The following is a 15,220-nucleotide window of genomic DNA, read 5'->3' as shown; positions in this document are numbered from 1 at the left end:
TGTTATACTTCTATATATAATAATGAATATGAATACACATGAGAACACAATTTTGCTTAGGCCTAGAGTGTATGCTGGTTGAATATTGATTACGGGCGGAGGGAAAATGGGGTAGAATCATAAGGGACTTGGACAGGACACCTGACATATTACAATGACAATGAGTTATTAATCTTACACATTAATCAATAATTAGAAGCAAATTCAAGAAAAATGTTATTTGCCGCTGCGTTTATAATTAATTTATACATAAAACAGTCTTGAGCGCATCCGGCTGACAAAGCCCAATTTCAATCCTTGAATATGCCGCGCGCTTTTGCCGATATTTTGCGTACACGTCCACGGCTGCTCACGCTCACCAATTGCTCATCACTGTCCACCGTTGAGCTGCCATCCTCATCAATCGGCTCTTCATGCTGCTCCTGCGAGCTGCGACTATTAGCTCTATTGTTGTTGTGGTTGGTCTGGTTGGCTGCATGAACGTCGCCGTTGCGCATTCGCTTACGCTGACTGTGATTGTGTTGCTGATCCTCTTCATCAGATTGCTCATTGTAGCGCGGACGTTTCTGATTACGACCGCTGCGCTGATTGCTACGCAGACGGTTGCTTCGACTGCGCCGCGATGGAGCCTCGTAATCCTCATCGTCGTCATTGTCGTTGACAAACGAATTATCTGAGGTGGCACGACTACGACGATTGTGACGTTGTGACACCGTTGCCGCCGACGAGGATGAGGTTTTCGTCTTACGCCGTGTGCGTCCATTGCTGGGTGAAACGTAACTGGTTAACGGTTGATTGTCTTCCGAATCTGTGGCAGTGGCATCTTCTTCTTCGTCGACTTCCTCGTGGCTGGGCTGCGAGCTGGAGCCACCATCGGTGCCTTCATCCGAAGCGGCGGCATCCTCTTCATCTGGCAATTCCTCGGCCGCCTCGTCTTGCGAATGCTCTTGACTGGCGCGACCCCGCAGACGACGCGTTGACCCATTGTTTGTGGTTGAGGTGGGACGTCTGGGATTTGATATCGAAGGCAACAGACGAGAATTGTTCAATGGGTCGAGATTGGGATCCAGAGTATCAGCATTGCGTTGATGACGCGACAACATACGGCGAGGAGCACGAGCTGCCGCCGCCGACTCACTACCCATATAATTGTGATCATGTGCGGCCGTTGGAGCCTCCTGTTGGCTATTGGAAGTTGCTGGTCGTGGATGTTGCATGTGAGCGTGTCATATGCATGCTACGTGGTGGCGACGGTAAGCGACGTCGCAATACCAGCGGATGTGGAGCTGGTGTGCTGGTTTTCAAAGAGGCAGTTTCTAAGAAAATATAAAAAAAAAAAGGTATATTCATATTCGTTCAAATGCTGCTAATGTTTTTGTAACTCACTTTGCTGGTTGTTGGCCAAGGGCTCGTTATCACTGTCATCGTCATCGTCGTCCTCACTGTCCGCCGCTGCGTTCACAACGGTATTACGATTCGTACGTAGCTGTCGTGATGAGGATGCGGCTCCACCAGTTGCTGCCAGACTAAGGGCAGCACGGCTAGTCGACGGCATATCGTCCTTTGTAGGCGTAGGTAGAATCTATAAGCAAACAACACTACATTAATAACAATTCAACAAAAGCATCTACATTCTCGCGCACCTCTTCGGCCTCCTCACTTTCCTCCTCCTCCTCCTCCTCCTCCTCCTCGATATCACTGCCGCGCGCCCAATCCATAAGCGCACGCTTGGCGCTTTGCCTGGTCGGCCTTCCAGTTGGCCCATGCGAGTCTGTATCGGACTCTATAATGCGTCCATTGCGCACTGGCAAATGATAGCTGTGATCATTCTCCGCAGCATTCTGTGGCCTTCCGCCATTGGCACGAGTATTGCGGGACGGACTCTCGAGGCTGGAGCTTCCTCCAGCGGCAGCAGCTGCACTGGTACTGGGCCCATTGCCAATTGTTGTCGAGCTCTTGGACTTGGCTTGTCGTCCCTTCTTGCGCGGCGTCAGACTGCTGTCCTGAGTGCTCTCATCGTGATGCGAGTGAGATTCCATATGAGGATGATCTTCCTCGGAGCTGCCTAGCAGGCGTCTCGTGCGACGCGCAGTTACGCCACCAGCACTTCGACTACCGCCTGGCAGCTGACCTGACGTTTCATCACGATGCCGTTTGTTGGAGTGACCATGACCACGTTGACCTTTGGCTTTTCGCTTTTTACCGTCGCCAGCAGCACGTCGACTGCGTCGCTCATTGGGATTGTAGCTCTCCTCAGAGTCATTGGCATTCGACTCATCATCGCTGATACGGTTCTTGCGCGCTGGTCGACCGCGACGACGACGGGTCTGCTGCGGTGAACTGTCGTTAGAGTGCGCCTCCTCATCCTCGTTCTCATCGGTGCTGGCGTCTGATGTGGTCTCCTCCTCCTCCTCTTCTTCCTCGCTGTCCGAACTGCTGCTGCTCTGATGACGGCGCTGTTGCGCATTGGACGATGAAGATGTCACGCGATTAGAACCCGAATTGCTGGCCACAACGGCAACGCCATTACGTCGTCGACTGCCACGCTGCGAGCCCCGTGACGTCGTCTGTTGTTGCCCCACATCGTCATCGTCATCTTCGTCGTCGTCATCGTCATCATCGCTGCTGTGTGCTTCCAATCGTCTCGATGTACCAGCTCCCGGTGGCTTCTGAGTACGCCGCGTTGTGCGCTCCGTTGGTGCTCGCTTGCTCGGACTACTTGATCCACGTCCACTGCTGCCAGACTTATTCTTGTTGGAGCGTCTACGTGCGGCCTTCCAGTTGCTGACCACCGTTTTGATGTGCGACTCGAATAGAGCACTCAATCGTAGAGTCATTGCATATATCTGCAAGACAAGCAATTGCATCAATGAGAATAAATTAATGATTGGTCATGGAATTGGATGGGAGAGCGTTTGGTGTGTTGTGGATTTTAAATGAGTTGAGTTGGGTTGTTGAAGTAGCTCAGGAGCAACCTTACCGCTAAGTTATCCTATATAAGTTGATTGGATTTGTCACGGATCGTCATTCATTTGGTTTAGTTCGAAATATTTGATGGGGTTTGATTGATTCGCGAGTGATTCGATTGATGGTTATGAGTTGGGTGGTTGGTTAATTTTCAAGTTTGAAGGCATGTTAACAAAATGCAAAAGAAACGTTAAGAAGAGATGAGCTTGTGTGTGTGTGAGCTAATGTGACGGAGCGGATGGATGGGTGTTCGGCGGTGAGGGGAACAGCAAAAGAAGGGCAACAAAAGTCTACGGACAACTCCAAAACAAAAATATATTGAAATAAGCGGAAATGAAAAAGTTCTGATTTAAAAATAAGGTGAGTCGTTTTATTTCTCTTTTACGATACTTAATTTTCACAATGCCTTATGGACCCTAAAAGCCATCTATATTTATAAATCTAATGATTGAGTTAGACAGATGCAGGACTTTAAACAACGATTAAAGATGGAATTTAACGAATTTGAATTTTTAAATTTATTGGGCTGGGAGCATTTCAATATATAAAAATTATTTCAGTTCGTTTTTCTTTATAGGGTCATATTTTAAATTATAAGATAAAAAAAAATCTTTCCATCAAAAATATAGACGAAAATAAAAATGGTTTGGTAATAAACAGAATTATTTTAACCGTTCGGACTCATTTAGAGGGAAAATTGCTCAGAATGAGGCAGCAGTGGCAAAAACAAAGCAACAAGAAATTCACAATAAGATTAACAGCAATGACAATGCCAAATAGTGCCACATTATTAACATTGCCATTGGTTTGCAATAAATGACGATCTGCAGCAATGGCCAGCCAGATTTGGCTGGGGGACTCACCCGTGAACGCTTGTTTGTATTGTAGTTCTTTGAATTCAGAAATATGAGGCGAACATCCTTGGCAAAATCTAATGGGTCGTCATAATTGCCACCCAGTAGGTCTTCTTTAATAGTACGCAAATCCATTGGTGTAGCAATGATTTCCAGATAATCTTCGAAGTCCATCGTATTGACTGGCTCACGAAATGGCAACGAATCCGGCCGCTGCCACATCAAATCCAACAATTGCCGACAATCGGAACGCCAATCGCCATCCGAACGTATGCGATTCGAGCTGCAATCAAATTTTAATTATTTATTAAACATTTTCAAGTAGATATTTAATAGTTAAGGCTTACCGGCGCGTTGATGAAACACGCTGACGTGCAGCAGCTGCTGAGGTGGTTGGACCAGTGCTAGTTGATGGCACCACATCGGAGTCCACTTCGTTCTCCGACTCTGATGAGTGATACACGTCCATCAACTGATGATAAACAGCTGCAACGTCTATTTCATCCGCTTCCCTGCTTTACGACATAACATTTGAATTAGATTTGTCTTGCATATTAAAGTATATATATATAAAGACTTTACCTAATGATACGTAAACACAGATCGGTCACAATTCGAGCATGTTTTACGATGCTCGTGTGTCGACGATTGTATTGCTCCGCATTGGTAGCCAAATATCGCACATCAAACTGTGCCGAGGTAATGCGACGGTAAAAATGATTTTCAAAACGCGACTTGACCGTTGTTAAATCGATGGGATACTCAATCAAATAGGCGTAGTCTGGATAAATATTGAGGTCAACCGGGGCTAAAAAGTGCTCGGCAATCGACAGACGCATCACCTGGAAATCAGAATAATTAATTATATTTATATTCCAATAAGTATAATTTCTCAATTACCTGCTCGAGTCCGTTAATAATGCGTCGACAGGTGCCATCGCGATCACCTCGATGCCACTCCTCTGACTTCGGCTGATATAAAGTGGCGCGTATTTCTTCCGGTAGCACGGGTATAGCGCCGCCTACTTCATCGGGCAGTCGCTGTTCATCAATGGGCTCCATATCCCAGGGACTCATGTATTCGTACTCTCCATTATCCCAGCGCACGCGGCAACACATAAAAAACGAGTCGGGGAATTCAGCGCTTAGTGCATGACGCGATTCAATTTCACCCAACCACCAACCGTCGCCAATCATGCAGCGAAAGCGATCACCAATGCTCCAGTTGCGCTGCACTGCTAGATCAAAGGTCTGACGTAATACTAAAAAGTCCAGCACGTCTGGCATATCGTGATACTTGATCTTGAATGTGGTACCCGTCATGTTGCCATCCTCATCGATAATGGCCAACTTAAGGCAACATAAACGAGGTGGACGTATCTCGTACTTAATGCCAATGACACGCACCAGCTCGTGATCACGCAGCGGACGAAAATTCCAGGGCTCCGAGCTGTGCGACAGCTTGTAGACTTTTTTCAAACGCACAGCCTCGAGATATCGCTGGTGTCCCTGCCGAAAATAGACAATCTCATCGCCCATTTGGGGATAGTAGGGCGCCTTTCGGGGTATCACCTCCGACAGCCATTCGGCTGGGCGATAAAGCTCCGGTATTTCACCGTTTGGTGCCCTTGGTGGGATAAGTACACGCTTGCGTCCACGCTTTTTACTGGCTGCCTGCCCGGTGCCGGCATCATCACTACTGTCATCGCTAGTAGTGCGACGTCGCGATAGTGGCTTGCGTTTGGAGCGCTTTGGTGGCTCAAGATTAGGGCCGGGTGTATCTGCCACCCAGTCCGAGTAATCTGAACTATCCGTTTCCGATTCATCACTACTGTCCTCTAAATTCTCCTCGACATTCGAATAGCTAGTATCACCAGAGCTATTGCTGCTGTCATCGTCCTCCTCCTCCTCGTGTACATTAGGTACAGCCGGTTCATCGTACAGCTCCTCTTGATCTCGCACCGCACGCGTACGATAGGCAGGCTGTGCTCCCTGCTGTTGCTGGCCCGACTGAGCACCTCGACGTCGTCCAGGCCGACCGCCATTGGATCGTGTATTGCGCTGTCTCCCCACTCCGGCCTGCTGTGCAGAAGCTGCACTCGCCGTATTTATCATGATAGGACGTCGACGCATCTCACGCTTATATTCTTGCATCTCGAACTGGCCAGCGGAATAGATGGTTTGCTTGAAGTTCTGCAGTTGGGCATACTTCATGGGTCGCACATAGGTGCGACGCACAAACTTCAAAGGCAACGCCTGCTGGGCCGGTAATGCGGCATTCGGTTGTTCACCTGCCGGTGCTGGCTGTTCAGCTCCTCCCGCAGCTGCAGGAGCTGCAGCGGCAGAGCGTGCTGCTGCTGCCCAGCCGGAACGCGGAGTGCCGTCGGTTATTGAGCGACGGCCGCCCAAAACGTTGCCTCGCTGTGCAGCAGCACGTGGTGAATTGGAGTCTGGCAATTGCTCCTGTCCCTGGCCTTGACGCATGATCAGACGCTCAAACGATTGATTTGCATTACCTCCATCATTGGCATTGGCGGCATTGGTGCCTTGACGATTTGCCAATGCAGCTATCATGCGATCAATGTGTGAATAATTCCCAGCAGCTGCAGCTGCTGCGGCGGCGACTGCTGGTGCAGCAGGAGCTCCCGGATTGTTCGCTGCATTCACATTATCCTCAATCACAATACCATCGATACCCACTGTCAGATTGGGTATTAGCTGATCCACGCTGCAAGCTTCACGACCGGGCACAAAGCGTTGATATTTTGTAGGATGTGGATTTCCATCGGCATCGACAAGAAATGGCGGTGGCATTAGATGTGGCATTATTTGAGTCTGTTCATCCACCACATGATGATGGGCATCACGAAGCAGAGGCCGATAATCCGTATGGAAAAACAGCTCAGTGGGCAACTAAAAACAGGTACGGGATAAATTTGGTTTCGCTTTTAGTCGCTTTTGAATAATTTACCAATTTGTACTTTTCGGTGCCGATGCCAAGGCCAAATATTAATATATGACCATGTGAATCTGTGGCAGCTATCATAGTGCCATCTGGCGACCACTTGGCATCAAAGACGCTGCCATGTCCTTGGCCATCTATGTCATTAAAGAACTGAGCGACGCTCCCACCCTGCTCAATGTCCCAGAGAAAGACCTGGCCATCATGACCAGCAGACAGCAGCACGTGTTCATCCCTGGGATTTGATTCAAGTACATATAGCTCATCCCTGTGGCCACGCAGCACGCGATGCAATCGACCGCATTTGGAGTCCCAGATTTTGATCTGTTAATAAAAGTTATATTAGTAAAGCAACTAGCTAAGATTTGACTGATTATATACATACAGTGAAATCGCTGACGGCTGTGATAACATAACGATCAGAGGCATCCCAGGCAACCATTGTAACCTTCAATTTCTTTCCTTCCTCTGGTGGTGGACAACTGTCAAACAAAGATACCCTTCAAATAAACATAATTCACAAACAGTATTAATTCTCACCTGGCTAAACGTTCGGTCATGCAAAGCTTGAGGCTTTTCCACTGCTGAGACTCAAAGGTCCAGATGTGCGCTGTGCCATCCTTACTGCCAGAGATGAAGCGCAGACCTCGATGCGACCACTGCACCGAATCAACAGCATCTGTGTAAGCTTCCGTCTCCAGAATACGCTTAGGTCCATCCTCGGCCATCATATAAACACGTACATGATGATCAGCAGAGCCGGCAGCCAAGAATACGCCGCCTGGTGAAAACGTAGTGCACATCATCTGCGCCTGACCTGGCCGCAGCTTTTCATGGTATTGCGTGGGACGAGGAGCAAATGTGATCTTTTGACCGCGTGGCGTGGAGTACTGCCAGAAGGCAATAGAACCATCTGTGCTTGTGGTTACCAAATACTTTAGATCGCTACGTGGCGACGGGCAAAAGTTCACAGATGTTATCATGCCTGTGTGCGCGGCAAGAACAGCAATCGGTGATGTGGTTTGCATGTCCCAAACACGCAATATGCGATCGACTGAACCTGCCGCCAGCATTGTGTTATCCAAGTTAATGGCAATATCTGTGATTTCTGCTGAAGCACCACGCAGCGTAGCCAACAGACGACCATCTGCAGCAGACCAAATCTTGATAAGTAAATCGTCAGCTCCCGTGATAATGTAACGTCCTGTGCGATCAAAGAGCACACAATACACGGAAGATAAGTGGCCCACGGTGCGGCGCAATAGCTTCGTCTTGCGATAAAGATCCGTGGGCACCAACAATTTGCGGCGCACCAGACCGCCATGTTCACGACCAGAAATTACCTTGCCTATGAATATATACTTTAATTATAGTACTGATTGCAAGAGGTTTTGTCTGTTAAGTTTTAAACTCACTTAGGTTGTGTATGGGCTTGGTGAGATTGGAGTCGGGCAGTGAGATGCCATGCAAACTTGTACAATAATCACGAATTGTACGATTTTGGTAGACGGTGTCTTTTGTACGTAATAAATGCTGGCGACCTCTGCCAAGCAACGAGTTTATGCCTGGCACGCTGGGCGCCAACTCCTTGTCCACCAGTGGACCAAGACGACTGCATATTTCTAGTATATGATTTGGACCAATGTGCGCGTACTTATTTACCTATAAAGATTTCAAATATTAACGACTCGGTGGTATCGATAATTTATCGCGTCAGCTGCTTATCGCACATTACAGCGCAGCTGTTTTCATACATGCAAGTAAAACATATAGTCATCTCACTCTTACACATGTATCCGCATGTAGTGCTGGCTTTTGTCCAAGGTCTATACCCGCACAACACACACACATGTCATTTATATGGATGTATGTGTGAAAGCAAGATGTCGGCCGCCAGGGGCATGATTGTTATTAAAATTACTATGTAATTGTTATTTACTTAATTTTTTTCAAAATGCATATGGAAACACTATAGAACTGTGCATTGCCTACAACATATTAAAAAATAACAATTTTGTTTACAAAAAAATTAAGATTTTAACGTTTTAATTCAAATGCTTAATAAGTAATTAATTAATTTATTTATGTTTTCGCAATTAATTAGTTGCACGCAAAAAATTAATAGTTATGCATAAGTGTATGCAGCCAATCGATAGCCATGTGACGTCACAAATGCGCGGACCAACACACGCACAAGCGCGCACATAAAGTCACAACGAAACGAAGTCTGCACACAAATGTCAATTATGCAAGCACAAATCACTTAGGGCATAATATAAAAATCACAACAAATGTTAACTAAACTCACCAACTCTTCAAAGGTCTGGTCATGCTCATTTCCCAACCAGTCGATGCGTCGGGGCAATACCTACAAACGTTCGAAAGGAAAATGATTATCATTTGCACTTGCTGCGCTGTTGAGCGTCGAAGTGACGTCGCCATCGCCGCCGGGAGCCAAATTTATTGTTTTCTTTATTTTTTACCTACTTGTTATTAAAAACAACGGACAGACCAAAATGCTGCGGACAGAAATCGAATCTCCCATACCGTAGTACAATTCACTTTCAGTATAGCTTTGAACTCTGAAATAAGCGGACGCTGCTGCTGCTCTGCCGGTTGCTACAACAACTACGGCGGTGACGACGACGACGAAAACCAAAACAAAATATATAAACAAACGCTTTCGAGAGTTTTGCATTTCAAGCAAGTCAAAAATCCTTAAGTTGCCCAATGCAACATTTTGCCTATCAGCCGCCCAAACCTCGCTTACCTTCTTTTGCTCTAGTTCTTTCACCAGTATCTGAAAATTGTGAATTTTGTAAAGAATCGGGTTAGTAAAATGTTTGTAAACAAAAGCGAAATTCAAACGTATGAAATTGCGCTCTTTTTTCGCAGGTCGGCGTTCAACCAAAAACAAAAAAATACGAAGAAAAATAACAAAAAAACGCCCGATCACCGACCTTTGCTGTCTCCTCCAGCGGGCCTGCAGTCAAAAATTTTGCAATTAGGAAGTACAATTCTGAAAGAGAAATAATTGCGGTTCACATTAAATGCAACAAGTTGCTTGCCAAATGCACATAATTAACAGAAAATTGCATTTATTTCGGCTACTCGGTCATTCGCGCAGATTTCTGCACTCACAACGACGGGCTTCACACACACAGTGCTTCACACTGAGGCTGAGGCCAACTACTACTGTAGCTAGCTAAAGACAGCCCAGAGAGGGAAGCGTACTTCTCGTGACTAGCGACAAATTCTAGCCATATAATTGTTGAAATTACATTTGATTGGGTATTTAACGCACCTGGCACTATCACATTATTTGAACTGGGCTGCCTGTTTTCCATTATTACACATTTTATTACGAAATTACAAAAAAATTGTCGCACTGAAACTCGACTGAAATACTTTTCTCAGCTTCTTCTTTTGTGACAGTACACCAGTTGCCATTCAGCATATTACGTTTTTGACATTCACTGTGAATGTCATTTACTCTGTTACACACGAACCCTTGTATGTTAAGTAACATTAGGGTAAAAATAAGTAGATTCTTGTATGTTTACAATTTGGTCACACTGAAAATGTGCTGCAGTTGCTGCTAAAAAAGTATAATTTGTTGAAGAGTTTTTTTTTTGTGTTGAATCCCATGCTGTAACAGTTAAACTTATAAGAAAATAAAGTTTATTATAAAGCAAGCGTAAAAGTTAGAAATTTCCACAATGGATTGCAATCTGGGCAGTGAAATTGGCCAGAAGATGCGCGTAAGTTTTTGCCTCACAAAATTTTTGTTTTGCGAAAAATCAATGCACTCGTAATCAACATATTTTCACAATTTAATGACATCTTTGTAGAGTGCTGTGAAGGCGAAACTGCTCGAGTTGGGCACCGGTGGCTCGGCCGGCTTCATAGACGACGAACTGCCCGACTATGTGATGGTGATGGTGGCCAACAAACGCAGCAAACAGCAGATGAACGCCGAACTGAATCTCTTTCTCGGGGATCAGACCGATCTCTTTGTCACCTGGCTGCATGAAGTTCTCCAGAAGCTGCAGGAAGTTACGCTGCCAGCTGGAAGTGGTGAGTGTCTTCGTTAATTATTTAAAAAACTATCTTTTAACGTGCATTCACAGCAAGTAAAAAGCGCAAGTCGCGCCAACTAGAAGCGCCCAAGTCGAAGGAGAAGGATAAGAAAAGTAGAGATAAACGCGATAGGAGAGTGCACAGAAAATCAGGTGATGAGTTATTGAACACCTCGACGGAAGCAGCCAATAAATCGTCAGACAGCATGCCGGCAATTAGTTCGATCACGGATGTTTTTGCCGAAGAGCTACTGGAGAAAGCCAAAAAGACGCTCGATCTGGACACTGGACTGAAAGATGAACAGATGCTAAAGAGGAAGAAACGTAAGGATGAACAGCCGGATGATCCAGCTGCCAAAGATGTTGAGAATCCAACAACCATGTCAGAGATTAGCTCCACAACTATTGCGAGTGGTAATCGAGAGAAGGATATGGCCGAGCTAGCCGAAATACAGCGAAAAATCTATGCTGCAAAGCAGCATTTGCGTCAAATAGGCGAACTGGATGATAATAGTGACGAGGATGAGGATGAGGAGTTAGCGCCTCATGCAGAGGATGAGCCAGATGAAGCAACACCAAAAGCGGCTACAACCGCAACAGGTGCAGCAGCAGAGAACTCAAGTCTAAGCACACGCAAAGCTAAAAGCCCCATTGTGTTCAATCGAACACCGGAAGCGCACCAACCAAAGGCCTCTAGAGATAAACCGAAAGTAGCTCATATTGAATCCAAATCACCCGCTCCAACGGTTTTCGATGAGCGCGCGGAGCGTCGTCCTGTGCACGAGCGTCTTGGTTGCAAGCCCCCAGCTGCTCTTGCAGCACCTCCGCAGCAGGAGTCGCAATCGCCGCCAGAGTCACAGCGCTCACAGCGTGCTGCACAAAAGGAGCTAGAGCTGTATGTGCCAGCACATCGTCGACACAGCGAACAGCAGCAGCAAGAGGAGCACAAAAAAGTCGAGCGTGGCAGAGAGCGCAGTCAACGTAGCACCAATGAAAGGCAGTCCAGTCGACGACGGGAGAAGGAACGAGAGCGTCGTCGAACACCGAGTCCGAGTCCGGAAAGCAATTACAAACATCGCATTGGATCGCGTGTTATTGTGGCTGTGAATAAGCCGCCAGTGCCATCCGACGATGAGGACATTCTCGACAAGCCCGTCAATTCGGTGATCAAGATCAAGCCGCGACCCACTGTTTCGCCACGACGTCAGGCCTGCAAGAATTTGCTGCTGCGCGCCGTTGCCGATGCTCAACGATCTACTATTTTGGCCAAGGCTCCGGTGACGTCAGGGACGGCGCCTGCTGCAACAGCTTCCAAGCAACGCATGAGAAGTGATGAGCCGGAGATTATTAGCTCTACGCTGGGCAAGCGACGTTCACACGAATCTGTGGGCAGTGGAGCGGGCAAGGAGCTGTTTCGTCGCAGTCGGCGAGAGCTTGTTGTGAATACAATGTTGCACAGGGATACGAAAAGCAGACGCCATTCGGGTGAACCACATGCGGAACAGAAACTGACCAAAGAGGAGGTGGGACAGGAGGAAGAGTCCGAAGAGGAGGAGGAATATGTGCCCAGTTTGGGTGTCAGTGACTATGTGGCGTATGTGCCACAATTAGTCGCAGATCTGGACATGGACCAGGACATGGAGATTGATATGCACATCGAGAAGAAAGCTAGCAGCTCGGCTTCCGGCGCGGCGAGCGTATCCAAGACACAGTTTGTGGTGACGTTGAATGGCGACAAATCGCTGGGTAATGCCGCCGCTAGCGCCTATCGGAAGCGTTCACGGAAACGCACCCCGTCGCCCCAAGTGTCCTCAACTAGTTCTACAAATGCTCAGCTCGCAAATCCGGAACCCAGCTCCACGTCAACGGCATGCTCCTCCTCAACGAACAATAACAGCAGCAACAGCAGGCGTAATAGAGTTAAGCGAGCGAGAAGCTCTTCTCGTTCATCGCCCTCCACATCAAGCAATACACCGCCACCAAAGCCATCCCGTAGTCTGCATCGGAGCGAAGTGTTGCGCCAAACGCAGGAGATTAAGAAGATCATTATCAAGAACGATGCGGATGACGATGAGGAGGATGAACATTTGCAAGCCTTGTCGCACAAGCGTTTGTCTAGAAAACGCCCAAGCAGCAGCAGCAGCTCCAATGTTGCCGCATCCATATCCAATGAGCACAAGTTGGACAGCAGAAGGGAACAGCAGCTGGAGGAAACCATGCGCTCCACAACGCCTCCGTTACCACCAAAGCATCTGGATAAACGCGGCGATACTCACATAGAGAAATCCTCATCAATTGCATCTGTGGCAGTGGCAGCAGCAGCTGTGGAAGCGCCTGCAAAGTCCAAGCATACTTCCCATACGATTTAAGCTGAAGTCAGATGAGGAGCCACAGCACACACAGTCGCAGTCACAATCGCAGTTGCAGCCACAAAAGAAACGGCGCTCACATAGTAAAGAGCGTGATGCATCAACGGAGCGACGGCGAATTTCCATTCGAAATGCAGAGGACAGGAAATATGATAATCTGCCGGCATGTAAGTGGCATCAATACAAGAATTGATGACAGATAATGTATGGAACTGTTCCTCATAAAAATGTGTTATATGTAGTTGAAGCAACTCTCAAGAATCTTATACATACAATAAGAAGCAGTTGACATACAAATTCGTACCAACTTCATATATGAAGTTCAACTGCAATTGAGACGTACAAAGAGCTGATATACAAATTCGAAGCAAAATCAATAATCTTATATGAAATTTGATTCGATTTAAAAAAATTAAAACATGTTTTTATATGTATTGTTTAACAAATTTCATGCAAGTATCTAAAATACAAATATCTTTCCAATAATGTTAAGTATATTGTATGTAGCAAATAAGGATATATAGAGAAGGATGCCTTTGAGATTGAAAATAGTATCTTAAACTAGTAGTTGTAATGTTGTACATTATATTTTGCAGTGAGTGCAGTCAATGTGGACTCGACCGTTTTGAAGGTGACGAAGCCAAAGGAGCGCTGCAAATACCATCCGAACTGCAGCAAACAATTTTGCGATTATTATCATCCATCCGCACCCTGCAAGTCTTTTCCCAATTGTAAGTTTGCGGACAAGTGCATGTACTCGCATCCCAAATGCAAGTTTGATCTGGCCTGCATGAGCATCGATTGCAACTTTGCACACAGTGGTAATCGGGATCTTAGTCATGCACAACTGGCGGCACCGCCTCTATGTAAGTACACTGTTATACACTTAAAGTAAACTAGTACACTAATTTAATCACTTTCGTATATTCTTATAGCCTCGCATGTGATACCAGTGCAGAACTACAAATCGATATCGGCGCCGGCAACTGGAACAACGGCAACTACAATGTGCAAGTACTATCCGAATTGCACCAAAGTCGGCTGCACATTCTATCACCCGAAGCCGTGTCGTTATGGCAAGAATTGCATTAATAAGCTGGAATGCATATTTTATCATCCCGAAATGCAAAGCAAATTCAAATGGGTCGCCTCATTAGGTTAATCAAAATGCTCGTTCTTTCTCTCTTTTTCTTGTTAGCATTTATTATTTAGCGAATTGCATACGATGATCCTATTTATATTCATAAAACGAGGACTACAACCAGATTCATGAACCTAACACTATTCATAACTCTTTTATTACTCTACGGAATTGAGTTTTATATTTTGTTAACTTAAATTTCCTAGTTTTATATGCTTATCAAGTACATATTTAATATTTTATACTTTAGGCGATAGCTTGCAAGAAAAAAAACACAAAACAACATAATATTCAAATTGTTGTCTTTAGATTTGTTGCATTATTATAAAAGAAAAATCCTCGTATACATTTAAAAGAAGGTGTAATCGTCATAGCTAAGTGGATAAATAAAATTAGCAAACCAAATTGCTATGAATTGGATAACTAGATTTGTTTTACTTATATTTGATACGAAAAGAAAACTGAACTTTCAGCATAAATTAAGTCTTTCATTAGTATATTAATTAGTCTAAGATTGCTATAGAAGTCTGATGTCTGCTTTCATCTATTGCAAATCATATTAAAATTCTTATAATCACACACCACACTATCCAAAAATTTACAAATAAAATGTTAACAACTCAGTTATTAAAAGATTAATCACTTCGAATATTTTGTTTTACAATTTAATATGGGGAACTAGTTAATTGTTTATAATCATTTATAACTTTATTTAATTTTTTTATTTTTTGGAAAAAGTCGAAATATTCAATTAATATATGTATATATATAGTACAGTCTCTTAAGTTTATACTTAAATAATGTAGAGCAAAATATTTTACTTACGTTTAAAGTGCACTTAGTTCTCA

General features: G+C 45.4%; 2 protein-coding genes across 2 annotated transcripts; one reads left to right on the top strand and one right to left on the bottom strand.

Moving 5' to 3' along the window:
* Positions 1–55: 55 nt before the first annotated feature.
* On the bottom strand, positions 56–10,219 carry LOC132787801 (bromodomain and WD repeat-containing protein 3). Its single transcript, XM_060795103.1, is given in 16 exon segments — positions 56–1,194; positions 1,196–1,316; positions 1,387–1,582; positions 1,644–2,846; positions 3,831–4,104; positions 4,169–4,333; positions 4,404–4,663; positions 4,722–6,734; positions 6,793–7,107; positions 7,169–7,265; positions 7,324–8,131; positions 8,199–8,445; positions 9,092–9,151; positions 9,554–9,583; positions 9,744–9,802; positions 10,088–10,219. Coding segments are annotated over 16 exon segments (6,795 nt in total). The 5' UTR covers positions 10,131–10,219; the 3' UTR covers positions 56–290.
* A 94-nt stretch (positions 10,220–10,313) lies between these two features.
* On the top strand, positions 10,314–14,987 carry LOC132787804 (zinc finger CCCH domain-containing protein 14). Its single transcript, XM_060795110.1, is given in 6 exon segments — positions 10,314–10,544; positions 10,635–10,860; positions 10,914–13,216; positions 13,218–13,398; positions 13,828–14,097; positions 14,167–14,987. Coding segments are annotated over 6 exon segments (3,249 nt in total). The 5' UTR covers positions 10,314–10,502; the 3' UTR covers positions 14,394–14,987.
* The last annotated feature ends 233 nt before the right edge of the window (positions 14,988–15,220 follow it).

Source organism: Drosophila nasuta, chromosome 2R (assembly GCF_023558535.2).
Source record: "Drosophila nasuta strain 15112-1781.00 chromosome 2R, ASM2355853v1, whole genome shotgun sequence".
NCBI classification, from domain to species: Eukaryota; Metazoa; Arthropoda; class Insecta; order Diptera; family Drosophilidae; genus Drosophila; species Drosophila nasuta.
Note: the sequence above shows the minus strand (reverse complement) of the source record. Positions and strands in the feature narration are given on the sequence as shown.